At 42.5% G+C, this 24,009-nt stretch overlaps 1 protein-coding gene across 2 annotated transcripts in view; it reads right to left on the bottom strand.

Moving 5' to 3' along the window:
* The window catches only part of LOC148831637 (furin-1-like), a 103,266-nt gene that overhangs the window by 10,563 nt on the left and 68,694 nt on the right, over nucleotides 1-24,009 (bottom strand). For both annotated transcript variants that reach the window (XM_088921533.1, XM_088921532.1), the window contains exons 7-13: nucleotides 13,863-13,951; nucleotides 9,785-9,957; nucleotides 6,269-6,481; nucleotides 3,436-3,536; nucleotides 2,720-2,823; nucleotides 2,193-2,310; nucleotides 10-189 (exon numbers count right to left, since the gene is read on the bottom strand). In XM_088921533.1, the coding sequence (XP_088777659.1) occupies nucleotides 10-189; nucleotides 2,193-2,310; nucleotides 2,720-2,823; nucleotides 3,436-3,536; nucleotides 6,269-6,481; nucleotides 9,785-9,957; nucleotides 13,863-13,951 (978 nt within the window). The remainder of the gene's footprint in view (nucleotides 1-9; nucleotides 190-2,192; nucleotides 2,311-2,719; nucleotides 2,824-3,435; nucleotides 3,537-6,268; nucleotides 6,482-9,784; nucleotides 9,958-13,862; nucleotides 13,952-24,009) is intronic.

Here is a 24,009-nt window from a genome sequence, read left to right as displayed (position 1 = left end):
GGGCCGTACCTGGGAGCAAGGAGAGTGGAACGGGTTCCTCTGGGGCTGGTCAAATAAATGGCCAGATTTCCTCGGCGGTTGTAGGTCAAGGTGAGCCGCGCCTGGGCATGTTCGAGGGAGCTCACGAAGTTTGGCTTTCCTTCGCACGCGTCAGCAACCTTAGAGATCTGCAAGTGGCTCCCAATATTCCTGCAAAACAATCAAAGGGGTGAGAAAAAATGAATACCATGGCAGCTTGCTTTTCCTGTTTTTGTCTTCTTAAACACAACAGGGCCAGGCAGCTGGGCTTTAATTCCACAGTCTCCACTTCACTCCTTGTATGTATGAATACCAATTCATTACCGGGGACAATGTAACCAGCTCTTCAGCTTCTATACTGGGCATCAAGAGGAAGTTATCAACTATGCATGCATGGTTCTAGAAAAATAAATCATGCAGGTTTTGGAGATGGAGCAACCGTCTATAGTGTCATTTTGATTAATTGATCGCTAATGACTATGATGTACTTGAGTGACTGTTGAATAAGCATTAATTCACCTCATTAGTGAAAGAGCAGATTAGGCACAAGGAATGAAATTACTTAACCTGTTGAACGTCAAGCCTTGTGAAAATCAAAAAAGAACTCGGAAATCGATATGTCCTACTTATCAAGAGAATAATGCCTTTGTGACATTGGCATTTTGGAGCAGCTCTTCAGGTGGATGCCTAGTGGAGCCAAGTGTCATTTATCAAGATCAAGGTTTTGTCTGGACAGCTGTGATCGATGTCAGCGAGTGTGGCACAGACAGGCGAAATGATAGGCTAACTGTCCTGTAAACAGACCTTTCTATTGAGAGATTCAAGTGCGGTGGTCTCGGCTGTAGAATCAGTAGTGAGTAATGGCAACAAGTCCTGGGACCTCACTTGAAAGCCATAATCGCCAGACATGAGCACCACTCAACATCTGGAAGATTAACTGGGACAAGTGAGACATCCGGGGCTCAGAGACCAGTGAACAGGCACATGGTTGTCCCCCACTGTGAGAGTAACAGGATCTAATCCCACAAGACAGCATCTGCAACTTGCTTTGAAGCGTACCACGCAGATGTACAGCTTGTATTGTTAGGAACAATTGCCCCCCACACATTACTAGCCTACATCTCTCACAGCAGACCCTCTGTTGATCATCCCTGTGGATGACAAAAGCATAATGGATGACATATCAGCATAATGAATCTGAGTCACATCTGAAAACAAAATGTGTTGTTGTGCAACTCACTGTCCTGATTTTGTCAGGAATTTTAACGCTGCAAATTTGGCCATTTTGTCACAGTTAGAATAGATACGTTTCTTTTGACACTCAGTTAATCATGTGTTCTTTGGACGGCACCTTCACACATATGCAACAATTCCACTACAACTTCTGTAGAGAAGGGCAAAATCACCAATTCTCTCTCTCCTAACTTCTCTCCTGGCTTTGTCTGTGGGCCAGGCACAGGATTACCCTGCTCTGTCCCTAGGCTCCGCTCGTGCCCTTTGTAAACTATCTGGCTCCCTGCACTCTTTCGCCAAAACCTTTAAGAAGATTATGGCATTCTAGAACAATTCATTTGACGTGGTGTGGGCATTTGGGCAGGGAGGCTAACAGCTTTAGTACCAGGCTGGTAGGGCCCACTGTTACTCGTGCTTCATAATTGAATGCTTTGCAGTCAAAAATACTTCTGTTCTGACTTTAACACTCCTGAATAGATCTCTTTCCCTCACTCCCACATCCCTGGCCTGTGAGAGTTAATGAAATCAAGAGGCAGTCACCAGGAAGTTAGTAGGCAGCTGGCCGTGCATGCATTGATTACTGCACAGAAGGCTGAAGATGGTGTGGAAAAAGTTATAAGTTTCTTTAAATACTGCTGGAGGTAAAAGTTGATTTATTTTTAACACATCAAAAACAGCTCTGTGACACAATCAGCTTGCAGCTGCATGCTTAAATTGGAAATATAACAACCAGCTGGAGGCTTCATGGCAGTGCTACAGGATAGCCAACTTGACATTTCTCATTACAGTACTTTGAAGGAAAAATATGGGATAATGTATTCTATCCCTTTATGTATTTTACTGATGCTCTATACAAGGTTAGGGTACAAATGCATTCAGTCATTGGCAGTACTGGTGTTCTAGGCTCCAGTGCAGTCTGCCTCTTTGCCCTGTCTTCTCACCTGGGCTCTGACAGCATGGTAAGCACACATTTCTGCTGCGGTCCCATATTGGTCCAATTCCTGGCCAGAGTGACCATAGCACCAGCATCCAGAAGCCCATAGCCGTAGGAGTGACTCACTGCACAGAGAGAGAGAAAGAGAAAATAAAATTAAATTGTACGACATGCACAGTTATTTCATTTAAATTCAAATTTTTTTTGTGAAGCAGATCTGCCATTGCAAATTGTGTCTGTTGGGGGGGGGGGGGGGGGGGAATGTACATTTCCTCCAAAATGCTTAAAATGATCTTTTTTTGCTCAGTGACACAAGCAGATATTCCTGTTCTTCTATACATTCTATACACTTTGCAGACCTCTAGCATTCGAGTGGTTCTCAAATGCTAGAGGTCTGCAAAGAGTGCTTAATGGAATCAACGGTTGGTGCAAATCATGTGCATATTAAGAAACGCAACACCACAGGCCTTGAGCCCCCGCCCTCTCGCCGGCGGGCAGCTGTACCCCACGCATGCTGGGGTGTGGTGGGGTTACCTTTGCGGCCCACTCCATTGGTCTTCCAGTCGTTAGTGTTGAGGTGAGCTGGGCGCGAGGTCCTCACCACCAGGTGCTGCATGTCCCTCCAAGTGAGGTTCCGGCTGTAGGAAGAACAAGAAAACCCAGTCACAACCTCCTAGGCAAAGACCACCACCGCTGTTAGACACAGGCACACGAAAGAACAAGTATAAAAGGTTTCGGCAGGTGCTGTTCTACTGAAATAAGTAACAAAGCTACTCGTAACCTGGTTGGCATACCTATAATCACACACAGACTGTGTGAAGAGGGCCGGGACTCATTTTATCTTGCTCACCTGAACAGTAAAATTCATGCTCACAGAAGTGATGCTTTAATACTCAGAAAGAGACAGGATGCTTGACAGCACTGTTCTCTCCCGACTGCTCTCAAGAGACAGTGCAACTGAGGAGAAAGTCTTGGGAAATTGGAAAGCTTGTAGATTATTCCTGATAGCGGCTCAGACCAGGAGCTGCTTTGCCAAAGAGACACAACCTGACTTTGTCTACTCCTGTCTCTGGGAAGAGACCAGGGTCATTTGTCATTTGCCACAAGCACAGCTCTTTAAGATTACAAACAAGAGGTGGCCATTGAACCTGTCATATGCAGAGAAAATCAGATACGCAAAGCAGGTCAGGCTGAGACAGGCACTACGGCACACAAGACCCCATTCGTACCCCAGCATCTCCAGCACTTACTTAGCCTCGAGGGCCAGAGCGATGATCCCAGCAGCCAAGGGTGCAGAGGCAGAGGTTCCTGTGTGGGAGTCTGTGCACTTCTGCCTGAGGTCTGTAGTCACCTGGGGGAGTTCAGAGAGAGAGTGAGTGTCAGGGAGGGGACCCCTCCATTTACATACAGTACCTATAGGCTTGCAGCCACTGGAAAGGACATCATAAATAATTAGCTTCCCACGTTGCAGATTCCTGCCAAACAGCGTCTTCCCAGTGGAGGACATTGGATTTAAGTGTTAAGTGATGTGTGCTAACCAAGACAGCCCAGAGAGCACGAGTTTAAGCATAAAGAATTGCTCTCTGCATGAGTGACAGAGCAGGGGGTGATGACAGGGAGAGAAGATGAGATTTCAGCAGCACCTTGTTCCAGATTCAAATTAAGAGAATAGGGAAAAGGCACATATTGTCTCACACAGCTCTCAGGGAAAAAGAATCCTACAGGCTATATAATTGCTGCAGGCAAAAAAAAGCTTTAGAAATTAGATGCAATGATTCACATTGAATGAGTAAATCCCAGAGCAGGCAAACATTTATCTCTCTCTGTTTTTAAAATAAAAGCACCCCTTACAATTCCACTGATTCAAGTAAATGGGGACAAAAACACATGATCAAAAGTGAATCTAAAAGGCAGCATATTTCAGGCAAAATTTAGGGCATGCTCATTATATTCCATATTTAATTAAAGATTAAATCCCTAAAATCATGAATGCTATTCCACATATATTTTTAACCTTAGAAACAAAATACTATACTTTAATCCTTTCCAACCAGGATTGGAAAAATATCTTCCTCAAGTCACCTGCAGCAGATGAGCAAATGTGCAGAGACCTACCACTGCCTCCAGCTAGCTCTGTACTCCTGTGGTCATTTTTAATATTCATACTGTAGATCAGCAGCACAAAAGCTTTGAGCTGGAGAGGATGTGGGCCCTGCTTCACAGCTCTGGCAATGGATTCAGAAATCTATTCCTCCACATGGAGCGGTGAGGTTTCGAGTACAGATTCCAGGACATGCAGTGCATGTACTTAAGCGTGTCAGATCCAACACGTTTCTCTTTCCAGACGCCTGACCTGTACTGCCTGAGAAAAGTACACTCAGAAACCCCACAGATTTTCTGCTGCAGCAGAAGCCCCCCCCACAAAAAGCAAGTGCTAAGAGAATAGGGGGGTGTTGTGGGAATAATACTAAAACCCTGGCAGGTCTAGAAAAGCAGGACGCTCCTGTGCCCCACTGCCAGGCATGCCCTCTGCCATGGCAGCATTTCTCCACCCAGTGCAGATGACACTAAACTCTCTTCTGTTAGCGGGAGGAACACTTTGTGGCACCCATCTCTGGACTGGTCTGTCTCTGACCGCCGCGCCCTGGTCCCGGGACAAAAACGACTCCCTTTCACGCTCATCACTCTGCTCCTGAATCCAGTTCAATCTCTAGGCTCCTCCAGGACGCATCACCCCAGATAGCAAGGTGCTGACAGCACCTAGGATCCCCATCCCACGACTGCACTAACAGACACTATACTACTCTGGATATACTGTAGACACTGCAGGGGCCTAAACGATCTGAGAATAGCACAGTCTTCACTGCACCTCAGCTCCTCACAACCTGAGGTACCCGAATAAGGCACTCCAGATTACCACAGTTTTCCAACGGATTTTAAATCCCTCTGAAAACCAGCAGAGCTAGGAACCTAAAAGATCAAAGGAGGCATTTTTTAAAAGTCCTTCAATAACCAAGCATTTTGAGAGCCACAAGGGTTGCAGGCTCCCAGTGCATTTTGGCATTTAATAAAACATGGTGCCTACTGATTTCAGCCGTTGCCATGTCAACATTTTAATAATGATGCTTCCCGTTGCCTTAGCCCCCCTCTCACATGCACACCCCTTTCAGGACATTAGCAGTCACATGAACACGCCTGGAAATATGCTGAATACAAATAAGAATGATTACGCATCAGTTCTAAAAACATGCCAGTCTTTACTACTGCTAATATTTGTTGCACGCGCCACGAAACGCCCGTCTCCAAAACTGAATCCTGCCAAACCACACGACACAGCGAGCCCTGATGGAGCACGAAACCGGAAGAGATGGAGGTGCCCCTGGTGTTCGAGAACCCGCAGGAGAACCTGTAGTCTGTGGTTTTAAAAAACTGCATTTCATTTTAAAACTTCAATTGTGGGAGACCGCTCCTTAAGGACGTCCATCTTCAGTTGATGTCTGAAAGCTAGAGTTATATTTTCTCATCACCTTGGAGCCACACAAGAACACAAAAGGCTGCCGATACCTGGCCAACGTGAAACTACGCAACTCAGTGACGTGTCCCCAATCTTTCTGTGCAGCCTGCCATACCGGTATGGCCCTGCTACAGTCCCCAGTTCCCAGAACGGTTCCATGACATTCCCCAATACTTTTCCCTAGTCCCTGGTATGGCCTAGTACAGCCCCAGCAGAGCCTCCAGTAGAGCTCTGGTAAAAGCGCCCCAATACAGTGCTGGTACAGCCCCAGCAGGGTCTCCAGCAGAGTTCCTGGTACTGTTCCCAGTTCCTGGTATGGCCCTGGCAAAGTCCCCCAGTTCAGTGCTGGTATGGCCCCGATACAGTTTCCAGTAAAGTCCCTGGTAATGTTCCTAGTCCTTGGAACAGCCCTAGTAGAATCCACCCCCCCCAGTACAGTCTTGGTATGGCCATGGCAGAGAGCTGAGGGACTATTCCCAGTACAGCTGGTAGTACAGCTTCGTTGAGTCCCCCAGTACAACCCTGGTGTGGCCCCGATGGGGTCCCCCGGTTCGGTCCCCAGCACTCACGATCTGCTTCTCGTCGAGGTTCCCGCTGCTGTAGGTGGTGGCGAGGGTGGAGGAGCAGGCCTCGCTGTACCAGGGGACGTTGCCTTTCTGGGTGCTGCTGCTGATGGACAGGGTGTAGATGCTGTTGGTGTAGCCGTCGCAGTTGCAGCTGTCTTTCTCCCGGCCGCCGTTCCCCGATGCCCAGACAAAGATGGAGCCCAGCCCCCCTCGGCCCTGAGCGGAGACAGACAGACCGCAGCTGAGGATCCGCGCACGCTGCGTGTGCGTGAAGGAGTGCACTCCACCCCTTCCACCTTCCCCAAGGGCGTGAGGCTTGAAACAGCAAGAAAACATTGACCTGCAGGCTGCATCACAGCAAACACCACAACTGTGTTCAATGGTTTGATACCAAGGTCCTCTCTTTGCATCTAAAAGTAACGTCCATTAAACTTGTACGGTACAAAAACTGAATAATGCAGAAATTTTAACTAAAATACAAAAATTCCCCAACAAGATCCAGAATTACAAGACAGGCGTAACCTAAAAATATAATACAGTCATATCACAGCACTGATATGAAAAAAGTATAATTTATGATGTTTATATTTTTTTACACTGCCAGATTGCCTCCCTGAACTACATAATGAAGGAAAAATGACTCTAGGAAGTTTACATTTGTAATTACTGGACAGAGGGAAGAGCTATTATTTTGTGCAATTAAATATTAATGCAATACGATTTCATCTAGCTTTGTCCTTTAGCTATTGTGCTCTGTATGAAATAGTCTGAACTCTGGTGCAGACCTCTCATGAATATCTGTGCATCGTTAACATGCCAGGATCAGCTTCTTTCAATTCACTGCGCTAATCATATTCTACTTTAGTTAAAACAAAGCCAGCTGTTTAAACAAAGAGAAGATCCTACACAAAAGCAAACTGTACATGACCTTCTCAACACATGAATGACATTCTTTAGAAGAAAAGGCACCAATGTATGCATGGGCTTGATGTAATGTAACTCCACCATTAACAGTACAAAGCAAGAGCATAAGCTATTCAGCCCCTTTCGCTGTATTCTGTTTCTGGGTTTTTATGCGTGCAAGACCTCTTTTGCTTTGAGGGCTGTTTTGCTTTTCACAGCTGCCCTGAACCGCTCACTAGGTCAACTGCATCAGAGTCCTATTCATCCTTTGAATGATGAAAGAGAACTGCATAGAGGAATAACATGATGCAGAAGAATTACAAATAAAACATTTGCTGAAACAGATGTTTACCAGATGTAGCCCTCTTAGAGTGAGTGTTCACAGTTGTGGACATTCATTTCCTCATGTACACACCTGCCTGTTTTTGCCCTGTTTTGTGGCTTATTTGCACAGCCAGAGACCTGAATACAAGGAACCGCATCTTAACAGCAGCAAAAAATGACTTTTTCATCTGAGGCTCTGCAGGCCTTATTCTGTTCCTAGTTTCTATTCTTTTCATTCAAAGCCCTGATCACTCATATTTGTGTGCTTCTGCCATCACTTTCATATGTACCTGCACCATTATGTGAAGCTTGCTTCTTTGTTTAAATGCTTGAATAGGAGACAACTGTACCTCCGTAATTTCCAACTATAGGGATGTCATACACAAGCAAAGCAACCAGGACTGCATTTGACAAAGGATAATTCTATAATGACTGCCATGCATCCTCAAAAAACAGATCTGTTTTAAAACTCGATAAACATTTATTGCTGGTCACAAATATGTAGAAAATTTAAACCGCCGATTACAAAAAAAACCATTCTGGCATTCGGTGAAGAATTTGTTGACTGCTTCATCAAGGCAGAAACACGACTGTCTGGATTCTTTTACCTTTTTAATAAAAAATCTGCATCCAATTTCCATAAGATTAATATCTATGCGTTTCTTTCTAAATGCTCTAGCCCACTGTGTTCAGCATTCAGCTAGCCTAAATGGACTTGAAGGGCAGACATCAATGACCATTAGCAACTGGAGATGCTGATCTAATATTTTAAAGAAAGTCTACTTTTTTGAAAAAAAGCACAAGGAAGTCTGTATGAGAATAAAAGTACAAGATACTAAAAAGTCTAATATTAAATCTTAACAGAAGAGAAACGATCATCTAAATGCCCTTTAATATAGCATTTCGACTCCCCAAATACCACTCACATACTGTTAATGCTGCAAGCCATACAGATGTGCATATTACATAAAATGCACCTAGAGTCTTCTGTAATTTTGAATTAAATATAGTGCATTTGGTCATAAAATCTTTTGTCGTCATTGTTTCTGACTTTTTTTTATTGCTGCTCTGTGGTAAAATACATTATCTCAGCAACTTTTCAAATGGTCTAACTGTGAATTAAAGCCATTTCTCTGGATAGCAATCTCTTCTCACCAGGAGTAAGTTACCACTAAGGTAAAGCAGGAAACCTAAGAATTAAATCAAACAATGAAGGGCATTCTGCCAAAGGACTGGATTACTTCACACTGTGTTCAATCTGAGTCCCACCATAGTCAAAGTAGGCAAGAAGAAGAGGTGGTTACAGAAAAAAGGAAAATAACCTTTAAAAACATCACAGCAGGTTATTTTGAACCTGAAAGTATTTCGTAAAATGTTTCCAAAATTATTCATCATAGGACTAGAGACTTACTTAGACTAATGGCCACCTTCCCTAAAAACATCTTTGCTAGACATTCAAGGCACAAAATGCCATTTTATTGATGTAACAAGTAATGGGTTTATTCCATGCTGAAAAAAAGAAGAAAGAAAACAACGTTTCGGCCGTGGGGCCTCCTTCAAGTGTGAGCGAAGAAGGCTCCACACCTGAAGAAGGCTCCACGGCCGAAACGTTGCGTTTTCTTTCTTCTTTTTTTCAGCATGGAATAAACCCATTACTTGTTCCTTTGCAGCCTACACATGCTGACGCAGCTACCCACCTGAACTACTATATTTTATTGATGTAGCTCCACATGTCTATCAAAAAACAAAACACAGAATCCATTATGAATATCTTTCTACATAAGAACCATGTAACTGCACACAGGGGAGAATGAAGAAGTCTGATTCCTTTAGCCATCCTGCTTTCAAGACGCTTGTTTTTTTAACACTTTAGGAAGGTTCAGTACAAATTGGAGGACGGGCACAATTCTCAACAACAGCACCACAAGCACCCAGAAGAGGTCACTGTTACCAGGAGTTGAGATACCAATCTGACTACTCCCACCCTACTCTCATGGGCATTCAGGCCACTGCACATTGTCTCTTGGGGAATCTTGGTCCCAGTCTGCTAGTGACATGACCCAGGTGGGAACCTGCCTGGACCACTGAGGTTAAACTGCATGTGAGGTCACCAGCTGGACCACTCAGCACATCTTAAGTTCCTTTTGCAAGAATTTTTGCAAAACTAAGTCTGATGGCCCATCGCTTGCCTGAAATATGATGAATAAGAATAGCACATGCGCTTCATGTTGTAATAGAAGTGGCTAGTGTCATTCTGTCTGGCACAGGAGCGAGAGAGAGAGAAAGACTCACCTCAGTGACGCCGCGCAGAAATGCCTCCTTGGCCAGCTTGGCTGGACCATCCACAGTCTTCCCATCATCCTCCGGGCCCCAGCTGGCACTGTAGATATCGATGTGCTGTGGGTTGAGGCTCAGGGACTGGGCTTCCACTGCGTCGGTCACCTCACCGTCCAGCATGCGGACACCTGCCGACAGACACCCTGTGAGCCAGAGCCACGCGTTCACCTTTCCTACAAAAGCCTCAAGAGCCTGAAGGCGACCAGGAAAGATGCCCACTGTCCACGTCCAAGTCCAGGAAATTGGCCCATCAGAGTCTTGTATCGCTGTAGAACATTCAGCATTAAGCTTGCTTTGCTGGTCAGGCAGCAGAGGTGAGTTTAGGACCGAAACTCCTGTTCTATGATGATGCTAAAATATCTCAGTGCAGACTTAATATTACATTTAAGTAACCCCTCCCTTAGACCTTTCGGAATATGGCTATCATGTCACTCTCTTAAAACTGAAACTGGCTTTACGAAGTTCAAAGGCTTGCCATATAACATTCATCGCAGCATGCGACTATAGCTCCCGTGAGTGCTGCCAACTCGGGAACAACTGAAGGATCAAGTAAATACTCTTCAATTGTTAGAGAAAGAAAAAAAACATGTTTATGGTAACTAGTCCTTTTTTCTTTCCCACTTGAAAAATGCAGACACACCAAGGACAGCCAAAAACACAGAACAAAGTGCCTGTTGAAAGAATAGTTAGCTTGTTGATAGTCCAGCTCGCGCATATATGGTGGCGCACGCTGCTGTAGAAGTCAGAAAAAGTAATTTCCCTTTGGCCTGCCCCTTGGCAATACACACTGTTAGTGACCACACCCTACAAGGGCTTTCAGGAGCTACTCTCTCAGACCTAGAAAAAAAAGTAAAATAGTATTTCAGTGTCTAAATGATTGGGGAATGTTCCAAATATTATAATATTGTCACAGGATAGTTAAGATCCTTGGATCAATAAGCTGCTAACTACAAAATGGACCAGCTGGGCCAAAAGTCCTCCTCTGGTTTCTAACCTCTCTTATGCTCTAAAAAATACTTTAACTGGAAGATTATCCATTTTATTTTGGGAATAATTCCAGAGAAATGTTATAAATGTTTAATATTTCTAGATCCAGATGCTACACTCAGTCTTTCATCCCCGCTGTGAAAAGGATAACCTTCTGAACAAACTTGTTAGTTGGGTAGCAAGGAAGATCATGGTGCTCAGCACTGCCCTCTTGTGGACAGAAAGCAAGTTCAGAGATGTTTTATTACAAAAAAGTTCTGAACTCAGAATTTTACCCCTGTTAAACTTAAAGCAACTGCTTTCAGGCTTAAGGAGAAATTTTTAGAAAAGACCTTCTTAACTCTCAGGCTGACAAAGTATCCAAAAAAAAGCCTGTTAATCTCTATTAAAATCATATCGCTCCAGGTGTTCGATGTTCCCACTGGTTTCTAGAACAGAAAGGAGATAGCTAGAGTATACCTCCAAGGGCTCTGCTCTGGCAAGATTAAGGCATTAGTGAAGACATGCCAGAAGCAATGAGAAGCATGAAAAAAAAATGAAGAATCCGTCTGCCACCATGAAATCCTCTTCCTTCTCAGATACTAGGTTTCAACTGTGAGCTTGATGGACTCATCAATATGGCTCAGTGGGAGCAGAGCCCAAAGAGACAGTCCTTTCATAATCCTGTACTAACAAAAAACCGAGTTCCAAGACACCTAATTTACATTTTGTATAGCCTCCACAGAAAAATGCTTGTTGATATTGAATGACAGTAACATAATTAACCAGGTTGCTCTTAAAACGCTGCATGAATTTAGAACAGAACATGAAGCACCTGGCGAATACCTGGGACCCTTATCTTACACACAAGGCAACCCCGTGAGATAAGGCTGGGGTCGGGGACAGGCAGCATCGTTCCCAAACACTCTGGTCCTCTGCCTTGCCTCCGATACACACACTCTCAAGAAGGGGCCTGGAAGGGTTTTTTCCTGTCCATCGGAAAGCCTATCCAGAATCCGAGCCGAAACAGGCGTGGGTGAGCATGGCTACTGAGCACACACTCAGTCTCATTAACTACCTAATTAACACACAGTCTCCATTACAGGGAAATGAGGTCATGTCTGCCTCTCCTTCAGAAGTCTGTATCCTTCTTTGTACCGAAAAAGAGAAAAAAAAAGGCAAAACAAAACACAAACATGCACAGACTGGCACCCCCTGATGTGGGCTATGACTTTGAACTGCGCTTGCTCTACATACCAATATATACCGCTCAGAATATAAGGACTGTAATGGGATGGTCCTGAAAAGTGATTCATTAGCTGTCCAAGCCAACAACACAGTATGGTGATAACCTACCCTGTCTGGTTATAGATTGTTTAGAATGGCTGCACTCTTCAGGGACAGAGGAAACTCATCCAGACTCAATGTGGAAAAACCCCGAAAGCACGCTGTATTTCTGACAGTGCGCAATAAAAGGAAAATGTACAACTCTCATGCTGGTCCAGGCTTGTGTTCATATTTCTGGCAGTGTTACTGGGTCATAAACAGTGTGGAAATGTAAAACTACGATTTAGGGATGACCTGGTTACACCCAGTACTGAGGAGATCTCTCCATTACTGCAGCAACATTCCTGTGTGGGTCTGAACACCACAGCCAGACAGCCTTGCTCATCACTCATCATTACAGGACTGCGCTCAAGGCTTGCCAGCGGGCTCTCATTGTACTGCTCAGACAAAGCTCATCTCAGAACCTGACTGGACTAACGAGGGGCAACTGTTATTCCTGCCGAGGCACCATCAGCTGAGCGGCTTAAGAAGAAGTACCAAACTCTTCCACTGGCCGAAAACACACAGAAGACTAATGCGATAAAAATGTGTATTGAAAAAGACAAATGCACTGCTGCAAGTGCTAGCTGCTGATTAAAGGATTACACTTGTCGAACATTTTTGGCTCAGAGGTTTTGCTGTGGCTGTAATTATGGTATATTTATATTTTTAACATCTTTACAGATAAAGGTAGTGTCCCCTGGTAGTGCAGGGAAATGACCATGAGAAAGACAATACAGTTTTTTGCACAAACAAACAAATACAAAGGCAGTTTTATACTTAACATTCAAATCTCTGTCATGGGTGCATGCTTCAACCAGTTACACTTTCAACTCCAGAATGAAAACTTAAAATACATAAGCAACTTTTGTTCTTTCTATGCTGCTGTTCACATTAATCTACAAACATTTAATTATCTCTGACAGAGAAAAAAAAACAGCATTTCAAGCCATCTCACGGATCAGTGGAGTCTTGTATGAGACCTGAACTGGGTGATAAATTCACAAAATCAGACTTCAGCATGTTCCTGAGCTGCACTACTTGACCGAAGTACAAAAAATATAAAATGATTATCTATAGTAAAAAGATGCTCCATTATCAACATTACCCAGTGCCATGATTAGCCGTAATCTAGGACTATTTCAGGTTACATTAGGAGTATAATATATTCTTCTCTGTGAAACTAGCCCTCTGTCTTTTTGATGTTGATTCTGTATTTGTATTAGTGAAAATATTAAACCAATTGCAGAAAAGTTTATCCAAGAAATGTACTCTTATACAAATCTGAACCAAAAAACTGTCAAGATACAGGTTAATTAAAAGTCCACAACAATGTTTCCTGAAAACTTGCGTTTGACCCTCAAAGCAAATCAAATACATTTGGAAATATGTGGGAACCTTGATTAAATTACACGGTAGGTAAGTATATTATATATATTTATATCGATCTGTAATAGCCTTGAGCATCATATAATCTTTCATTATAGGCAACTTTTTTTTAAGCGAGGCTGTAACAGTTGCTCAATGAACGATTGAGCTTTCATTCTCAACTGATGCTGTATTTGTGCATAAATTAAAGCATTAAAAACTGCTATGGTCTTCCTGGATATCATTTGGTCTATTTTCTTATGTTGAAAAGCAGAGGTGATTAAACGGCACACATCATTATGCATCCTGAACTAGAACAGCTCCCAAGAAGGATCCACTCCCCTTGTAGGAGCCCTGTCCGAGTCACACCCACCTCCGATCTTGGCGTTGTAGGCCAGCCCCACTCCACAGATGCCGTTGTTGGCCACAGCTGCCACCTCTCCTGCACAGCGGGTTCCGTGCCTGAACGCAAGCAGATGCAACAATTAGTAAACCTTCCAACTCCTGTTAAGAACCCTCACCTGCAGTCCTTAATATAAAAAAAACAGAAATGTAACAGAGAAAACAAAGGGTCCAAGCCGAAAAGAGTCCGTCGTTCCATTTTGCTTCATCAAAAGCTGAAGGCAAGGAGGATTCAGGAACTGCACTGGATGTTGACTATAGGTAGCGCTCAGGTAGAGGTCAAGGATTCTGCCATTTTAAGAGCCGCCTGAACTTTTGAAAAATTCGATAAAATTTTTCATCTCTTTTCAAACCTGCTCCAACACGAACATTCGTCCGTGCCAACCTCTCTTCCCCTTCCCAGTAAGCTTTGCTGTAAGTGAGTAGTCAAGTGTGACAAGCACGCACCCATGTGTGACACCCATGATGGTGTCAAGCACAGCGAGGAGCGCACTGGCGAAAACAGCTGTCAAGGGGAGAGGAAAGATTCCCAAAGGAAACGTTTCGTGAAAGTGGCAGATTGATGGTTTGTACAGAACGAGATGTTCCTATGGATGTCAAGAGAAAAGCAAACCGGGTAAGTCTTCAATCAACTGTGGACAGCCAGGACAGTGAACAAGCTATTTGGCTCCAGCCCAACAGAAACATCAGAAAACAGTTACAGAGGCTTTATGTAGCATTGACATTCCTTTAAGTTCATCTTAGACCACCGTTTCTCACATGTAACCATAGCAGCATGCTGACAATCACTGCTCAAGCAGCTTTGTAAAACAACATTAATTAAATTTTTGATTCCACTTTATTATGTGCATTACGGCACCTGGGACATGCAAATTTATCCATTTCTTTTCAATTCGAAGGAAAGCTGATTGGCAGCATCTCAAACTTTTTGCTCCAAAACCCCAAATCATTTACACCTTTAAAAAGTTATTAAAGCATTTTGTTGCTTTTTAAAGCTGGCAGTCATGACACTTTGAAGTAACAATACATTATATATGCAGCCCACTCCACACAATCCAAATAAAAAACAACACGATGTAAATAGAATATATGAAAAAATGGAACAGCAATGATTTCATAAGTATACAAAATTCCTTGCCTTGGCAAATCTAATTTAAGTGGACAAAACTACCTTTATGAGAGACAGATTATTTGAGTGGCCTCTGTCACTTGTGTAATATTAGTGGTTCATATGATTTCAGAATAAGAACACCTGTCTCGATCAGGCAAACGTTAGAAGAAAACCTACAGTACATCAGTCTTCCAAAAACTTAAAACTGGAATTAAAGTTCACCTTTCAGCAGAGCAATGGCAGGCGAAATGTGGTGAAAATAATTGGCTAACATTCCACCAGACTGATAAGTTGATAAAAACTTAACCAAACCTACAGCTGTATGTGCTGTCAAAGTTGCTTCCACTAAATACTGAGTTCACAAATCAAATACTTATGCAATCAACATCCATCCATTTTCTAGCTACTTTGCTCAATTCAGGATCGTAGGGCAGCCAGAGTCTACTCCAGCAAGCAACGGGTGAAAGGCAGGATACGCCTTGTATAGGACGTCAGTCCATCGCAGATGCAATCAACGTATTTCATTTTTCTCTGACATTTTCTGTAATGTCTTAGCCTTACTCTTTTACTTGAGCATTCCAAATATAAGTTCTGAACATTCTTTTAAAAAATATTTTCTAAATCCACAAATTGATGCACCACAGGAAAGGGTCTGAATATTTTTGCAAGGCGCTGTATTAACAATCGAGGATTCATCTGTTCTGAAAAAGTTTATTTTTACGTTGAACTTGAAGAGTGGCAAATGCAATTTATTGCATTTCTCAAGTAGCCTAACTCACAGCAAACTACAGTCGTCGCAGTTTGAAAGAAAGAAATCAGTCAAATGAAGACATAAACCATAAACAACACTCTAAGTCGCCTACTTCAGCTGAAAAAAATCAAATCCAGAAAGATTTAAATAATGCAGATTCCAAGCTGGAAAAACAACAGCGAGCACTCAGAGGGTTTTCTTAATAAAGGACAAGATCTATGAGGCTACTTTTAAACTCGAGTAGCTACGAGGGAAGAAGGAAGAAAACATTTCACCGACAGTGAGCTAATTAAGACGACCTTTACCGAGTATAAAAAACAGATCAAAGAAAATTTTAAATTTAAAAGTAGGATCAATGGAGCCAGATTTTAATTAAAATTTAAGTTCTGACACCCACTGAAATTTCAGTTTGGTTACATACAGACTCTAAACTTCTAAATAGTTAAAAAGTGCTTTATTTCTTTGACTTTGAGAAGATATTGTCCTAAGTGAATCCTAAAGCTATACAAAATTAATTTTAACGTATATTATGTAACTAAGAATGTGAGAATTATTAAAACGTTAAGAACGACTGTCTTACACAACTCTGCTATCAGATATCTACATCTCCAAAAAGCTTGCACTCAGTTTAAACTTATCATTAGTAAAAAAAAAAATATTGTTCTATGTGGAATTTAAAAGCTTCTGTGCTGATGTAATCAAAACAATATGACGTGTACCCTTCTGCTATTGTGTTAATAGCCTTGTGACTTCCTTTTGCCCTTTGCTAAAAGCACCAACGCCAAAGCATTAGCCCTGGGTCACTACCTCAAGATGCAGGGCAAGATGCAGGTTTGAATCCTCAAGAGTTTAAACCTGCTCTCAGCAGATGGTTTCTACCTGTAATGCACCCCACCTCCCTCCCCACCCCAGTAAAAAAAAAATGTTTTATGTTTAAACTTGAGAAATACAAGCAGCAAAGATCATTGTGATACAAGAAGCCTCCACTGCTCCCCTGTGTGCCTTACATCAAAATCGACCTTGGTGCGTTTTGCTGCTGTAACCAGCTCCAGTGTAGTGCGAGACAGCGAGCCGCTGGGCTGTGATCGCACAAGGGAAAGGGGCAAATTAGATCTGCTCCGGGGTTATGCTATTCCAGCCCCCCCTCCACCGCGCTGCAGCCGGGGGTCTGGGGCAGGACCGCTGGTTTCTCTCCTGGAAGGATAATTCTCTCAGCTATTCGCTGGTCCCTTCGCAAAAGAACCGCCTGCTGCGAGACTCCCCCCAACCCGCCACCCCGCTGCTCTGAGCTGCTTGGCAAAAGCATCAAAAACCCTCTGACTCATAACTAATGAAGCAGGAGACTCGGGTGGAGCAGAGGTGCAACATTCTGTTCTGCAGTCTAGCGGGGTTTTTTTTTCCTTTTAGGTCTGTTTAAATCATCACTACATCAAAGAGGAAGAAAAAAACTTAAACTGGTCCGATTGAGCACGAAATTAGTTCAAAGAGGTGATTAAGAAGTCAGGTGGAATGAGCACAAGACCCAGCAGCCCTGGAGGGTGGGAGCTGCAGCTCCCTCAGCAGGGTGCTGCTCGTCTTCAGGCTTGGGTGAAGGTGATGGGGAACGGGGCACTTCAGGAAATGCACTGTTCATTTGGGTTACTCCCTGCTGGACCGAATGAGGGTGTTTCTCTACTGATGCAAACACACATGCAACTCAGGACTACAAATAGGCCGTATCTTGATCTGTCCTATCAGACCAGGATTTGCTGATGTAATGACTTTCATATAACATGAACAACTGAACCCTGGCTGAGGTCTACGACCTGTCGAGCCACATGTGGGTTAGATCCTTTACCTGATGAGCCATTCAGGGGGCCCAAGGCAGCCATTTTACAGAAACACACACGTCGATGAGCAGAGCTCTGCAATGAGCTTGTGTGATTCTTAGAGGGGCCCCCCATCAAACAACATTACTGTCCCACATGCTGGTTGTACACCACGAATTAAATCAAGATCATCACCCACAGAAAGATTCACTTACGTTCAGGCACCATGGGGAACACACTAATTCTCTGCAGTGCTGCTCTACAAAGCACTGTACTGGAAGAAGCTTGGAAAGAGTTTCATTGGACTAAAAAAAGCTCTGCCTTATGATTGAAAAACTTAATGAAAGCTACCATTTCATGAAAATATAATACATTAAGCTTTTGTAAATACAGAGTCCAAACACTTGGGACAGAGTTTTGGTCAGTATTAATTTTACCTCCATTCTTTTTCCGATAAAACTTTTGCATCACCAAGAACAGTGCTGGAGAAAAGCAAAAGCCCATCTATGTCAAAGACTGAGGCCATGGAGATAGAGATGTAGTTTTCCAGCCATTTGCAGATTAAGCTCTATTTGAGCTGCACCATACAAGACTTTTTAAACAGATGCTTAATCCCCTCTCCCTAAAGGCCATACAACCGTAACGGACATCTTAATTCACCAGCGACATCCAGAATTGTTGAGCAAGCAACACAGCCTGCACCGTTTGCTGTAATTTGCCTGCATTTGTCAGAAATCACCAAAACTGGACAAGTCACTTTAGTGCGGCTTATTTTTAAATCCAAGTTTAAACAGTAATCAAGTTTATTTAAACCTCTTCGGGCTGCAAAACTAACATTTTCGGACGCAATGTAATGACAGCTCATGCTGTCCACTGACGCTTTTTGCGGGGTTTCAGTCAGACTCTTGCCAGGACCACGGTTTTGGATGCCATTTAATCAAGGTTGCTATAGCCAATCATTTCTGAAAAGCAAGTAGGAGCTCAAGAGCAAGTGCAGAAGAAATAAACTTTTCCACTTGCAGTCAGTGCACTCAGAGCTTATTTCTTTTGTTTTACAAAATATGCAAGAAACAGAGGAGAGTATTTTTTTGATCTCAGGGTAATGGGATATAAAGCTGAAGGAGACCTGCTGTAAGTTGCATTAGAAATGCCTGGCCTTACCCACCATAAGGACAAGGGCAGTATCTGGTGGGACAAGGTTTCAGGAATGAAAGGTTTCCCTGTCAGGGCCATGGGATTCGAGCTCCAGCATGGGGAAAAAAAAGCATGTAGCAGAGCTTCAGTGCAGCCTGTTCTGGAGTCACCCGCTGTCGACGTCACTTGAAAGCACGCACACTTGAGAGAATCGCCAGGGCAGTGAGAGTAAGGGTCATGAGCTCAGGACATCACCAAGACTTCAGTATAATTTAAGGGGCTGGGAAATCATTCTTCTTCCTTACCATGACAAACCAAGCAGGGTCTCATCCTTAGGGAGAATTAAGTTGAAATGAAAAATATTTTATGAACAGCCAAAGAGTGACTATTTGAAAAGGCTGCAGCGAGACCGGCTTTCCTAAAAGGAAGCGAGAGAAAAGTCCTTTCCACATGTCCTCCTTGGTTCACAATTTATGCCATCTTCATTCTTCGAATAAGCAAAATATTGTTCAGTGTAACACACAGCTAGTGCATTAAAACCCTTAGTCATTTCCCCTAAATGGCACAAGAGATGACAGTTAACATCTACCGTTTTAAGTGAAGCTTTGACGGCAATAGAGGCTTACGGTACATTTAACACTGCAGGATAGCTGCACTTTCACAGACAATATTGGGAAGTCACTCAGATTAGTTGGACATTAACATGTCAAAGGCTCTGAACAGATATGCAAGCAAACACTCTTTTCAACCCAAAATGAACAGAAAAGCAGTGCAAATGTTAACATAGTTTGTCAACTCTTGGCCTCTCTGCCAAAGAGTCTCAGATCTTGCTAAATATAGCCCTGGCTCGGTTTGTGCTGTGAACCGGTCTCCACAGGTTATTTAACTATGAGAACAGGAACTGTACTGAAACCCAGGCCTTTGCAAGGTTTCAACATTTGCATGAAAAATCCTCAAGATGTCTTAGCTATAACACATTTTCAAGATCTTAACCGTAGGGAGTTTAGAGCCAAGATTGTCCATGCCAGTATACAAAGCATTGTTTCACCAGGTAGCAAACTTGTGCGCCTGGGATACCTGCTGTCTGCTATTCAAGTTGCTGAAAGCTACAACACTGCAAAAGAATATCAGATTAATTGGTTTATCTTAAAGCACACAGACTGGCCTGTACAGAGCTGTGCTCAGCTATCACTCACTCACTATGAATATTCTCCATAGCACAGCAAAGTGAAGACACTTTTCATCTGTTTTCTTGTAATTAATGAATATCTTAATATTCATTCAATTAATTGGCATGAACAAGTGCCTCTTCCTGGCTGCACCTCAGTGATTAAAGTAGTCCGACTACTTCAATCATTTCATAGACTCTATAAATAATAAGAATATTTAATTTTTTCTTTTACAAGAGCACTGTATGCATACAATTCACAGCTTCTCTGCAACTGTCTCAAAGCATGTGAAATCATAAACTAGTCACGTCAAATTTACAGTGTGAACACATTTAGCTCGTACAATATTATGCAAATTAGCACTCATTCTGGAGAAAGAAACCAAAGACTGTAAAAGAAATGATTCAGCTCATTAGACAATCTATTAGCCTATTAGTGAGTCAGTTCTTGCAAATCAAGTTGCACTGACGGTTGAGCAAGATTAAAACTTAAACGCTGTTACCGACTAACGATTTGTGAAAGTGCTCTGTGGCAATTCGCCACAAATGACGCTATACCAAATAAAAACTGAATTGAACTGAATTCAATTAAAACAAACGTGACGTATTAATGGGGAGGAACATGCACTTGAAAACGTCTTTTCTCAGTGAAAATCTCTGCAATGTACAAGATTGCCCCCTTAAAAAAACCTGCATTACACAACATGTAAATATTATCAGCCTGCAAACAACTTGCAAATCTCCCATAGTCTACAAATCCTGGCATGGATTTCCTGATTTGCCGATATTAGTCCTAGTGGCAATAAATTACTACTGAATGTCCAAATTTAAACTAATTTAGCCATTTCATCATGTACACGTTTGTAACATTTGTCTTTGCTTCTTCAGTAGTTTACTGCAGTCTTCGAGTCTATACTGTAGGCATTTTGTGACAATAATTAATTGCTGGGATTCACGTTGTGACATCATTCATTACATTTCAAGGAAACCAGCATAAGAAGCACAAAAAACAAAAGTATTTACCATAGTGAGAAAAGAAAAAAACTTTAAAGCCAAACATTTTCAAACCAATTCAATTGCCTAACCATTTAGTAAAATGCTCCTACAGAAACTCTGCGCAATCTTAAATCTCTTCATTTTCTATTTGCTACAAAAGGCATCTAAGCTATTGAAGAATAAGCACTTAAATGACAGCTGTAGCTACAGCTGGAGAGGGGCCAAGTTAAAACAATTAAATTACCATTTATTTAGAATGCAGACGGAACACATTGTGTCATACCATTTTGTAAAAGCAACATTTTATTTTGCCATGACAGGGGCTTGACATTAACTCAGCTAAATAGGCTTTAAAACTGACAACAGGCAGTCAGCCCACTGTGGTAGGTCTATCTGCGTCTCTTCTCCCCCACTGGGAACAGCGAGTACGTATTGCAATAGTCTGACTGCAATGAATTGAAAAGTTACCTCTTAAATTGCTTTCACATTCCTGAAGTTAAGGAAGAGTTGGAATCTAAAGAAGTATTCTTGATACAGTAGGGCAAGTTAGAGATATCCCAACAATCTCTGTGTACACTAGGGTGCTTTGTCCTGAGAACTAAGACATCTGTAGCAGACAGAAAATGAGCACGCAATGGAAAATATCCAAACAACATTTAGCGATTAGCTTATAACTCATCTTATTGCCTCTAATAAAAACAGGTATAAAATCCCAATGCAGGACACAGGCAGACAAAGTAGTTTTGAAGAGCATAGAAATAGCTGAAGTGGTGAGATGATACACAACACCAGCAGTACCCCAGAGTCTCCCTTGAGGAGATTTCAAAATGTGTTTTGCACAACCTCTAGTCCTCCAGGGGTGAACCCTAATGAACTGTGTGAATAATGGAAGTGGAATGATCTCACCTATTTTTTTGGAGCACATGGAGAGGCATAATTAAGAGATTGCACACTGCACAGACTCCCCGTATAACCGGGTTTTTATAGGTTCAAATGGTTTTGCTTGTCAGTTCATTCATTCACTGCAGTTGGATTCAAGGCCTGCTTAAATGGATTAGGAGATTTTCCAGGAGGCTTAACCAAGCCCTTAGGCAGAGGCTTCGAAATCACAGGCACTAGTGTTTAAACAAGAGCTCATAAACCATGTTCAAAAGATAGCATTATTAGTTTAGAAGACCCTGCTTAGCTACTGCCCAGGACAACACCCCACCTTTGAACCCTAACCTAACCTCTGCAATAACCTTACCTTTCTGCTAAGAAAGCAGAGTTAATACCAGCTGCTGGTGCTCAGCATGAAAACCGTTTGTACCAACAGTCCAGAAAAGCTGAACCTCAGGGGTCATGGAATTCTCCAAAAGAGGTGCAGTGAAGGACAGCCCTAGATTTGCTCCCTTAGGGCAGTCTTCTGGCCTTGCATTCAACATAATTGTTCTGCTACACTAACATGCAAAACACCACCAGGTCTCTGGCATCCTTGACCAGCAAGGGGCTAATTAAAGCCCACAATCTTAATGCACAGAAAAAAAAACACATCAGTTCCTGAAACTCTGGTTGTTGAATTCAGAGATAGAGAGGAAAGCAGTAATCCACGAGTTTAAGTTTGGCAGAACCACCATCTGCCTTGTAAATTTCTATACCTGTAGAAAAGGTACACATCTTACAGTGCTACTCGGATACTCAGAAGAACAGGAAACCCGAGAACAAAGCAGACAGTATGTTTCTAAAGCAGCTAGCCCTGAAACTCCTAACAGTTTTGAATGCACAATGTGATCTTGGACACTGCAACCAGAATTCAGGCAGGCAAATAATCACTGGGGTACAGCTTTTAAGTCAAATGTTTTCAAGTAGTATATGGTAATTGAACAAAATTGAACTAATTAAGAAATCATTGAACACCCACCCAGTATGGAACAGACAATTGTTAGAAGATTTGGCTCACATTGATGTCATGGTAGGTCTCTCGTGCTTTTTAACTATTCCCAGCTCACAGCCCAGTGGTGCCCAGCCCATTGTACACCACTGCTCGGGCTCAAACCAGTGATGCCCTGGCCATAGAGCAACATGTGCTCCAAGCCAGTGTCTTTACTGGTAGAGTCACTGGATAGCCCCGAGGGTATTAATGTGAAATGAGGCTCTACAGCAGAAATATTTAGGCCCATTTAATAGCAATGGATATTGTTACTGCAAGTCTGGGAGTCATGCTGGTGGTCTGCTCACACCAGCACAGCTGCGATGCCTCAATGCCAATTTAAACCATTAAACAAAGCCAGGGATTGCAAACTTCAGCAACACAATCCCTGACTTTGCTCTTTTATTGAACTGACAATTTGTTTTTAAACCCTATTGTTGGAGGTATTGAGTGGTTTGGCACAAATCTCCATCCACTTTGTCTTCTCTATAGATTAACAATACAAACAGCACCAACAGCAATCGTTTTTGAAAGGCTGATTCTTTGCCAGTAACACTCTGGAACATTTGTGCATTTGTCCTGAAGTGGCCGTATTTATTTGACTAGCTGGGTAATAAAGCAAAAATGTGAAGAAATAGTTTGAGCTATTAAATGCAAAGAGGAAAACCTTAAGTTGAATAAAATCAACATTTCACCCCAATTACTTCCTTACACACTTATGCATTCCACTTTGGCAGAAAGCAATTTGATTTTATTTCATGAAAAACACTGAGAATCTGTGAACAAGCCAAGGGGAAGAAACTACTAACAACCCTTCACCAGGGTCACAGATTATTTTAACAAGTCTTTAACCCCACTTCCAAAGGTACAATGCAATTAGATGTTGCACTTTTCTGCAAACACATCTATGCTTGTTTTTGGACATGGTCAGCTGGGGGATGCAAAGGTCAGTTTAGTGTTGAATATTTATAGATCAACATTTTTAATAGTCAGGATACTGATCACCTGCTTTCTATACCAAGCTATGGGGAAAGACAAATAGCACTATATAGCAGTTCTGCTTCCCAATCTAACACCTAGACTAAAACTCCTTGTGGGTTGTAATAACGCGTAACTCACAAGCTTTACTTCAAAGGTTACAGAAGTGATGAGGAGAAAAAGGCACATGAATTTTGCATGCAGTTTGAGTACACGCACTAGTAGCAGTGATAATGTTCAGCAGAGTTTGACATGAATTCGCA

Source organism: Atractosteus spatula, chromosome 7, assembly GCF_055471065.1.
Source record: "Atractosteus spatula isolate fAtrSpa1 chromosome 7, fAtrSpa1.hap1, whole genome shotgun sequence".
In the NCBI taxonomy this organism is placed as follows: domain Eukaryota; kingdom Metazoa; phylum Chordata; class Actinopteri; order Semionotiformes; family Lepisosteidae; genus Atractosteus; species Atractosteus spatula.
The sequence above is the reverse complement of the archived record's forward strand: the minus strand, read 5'-3'. Positions and strand labels throughout refer to the sequence as shown.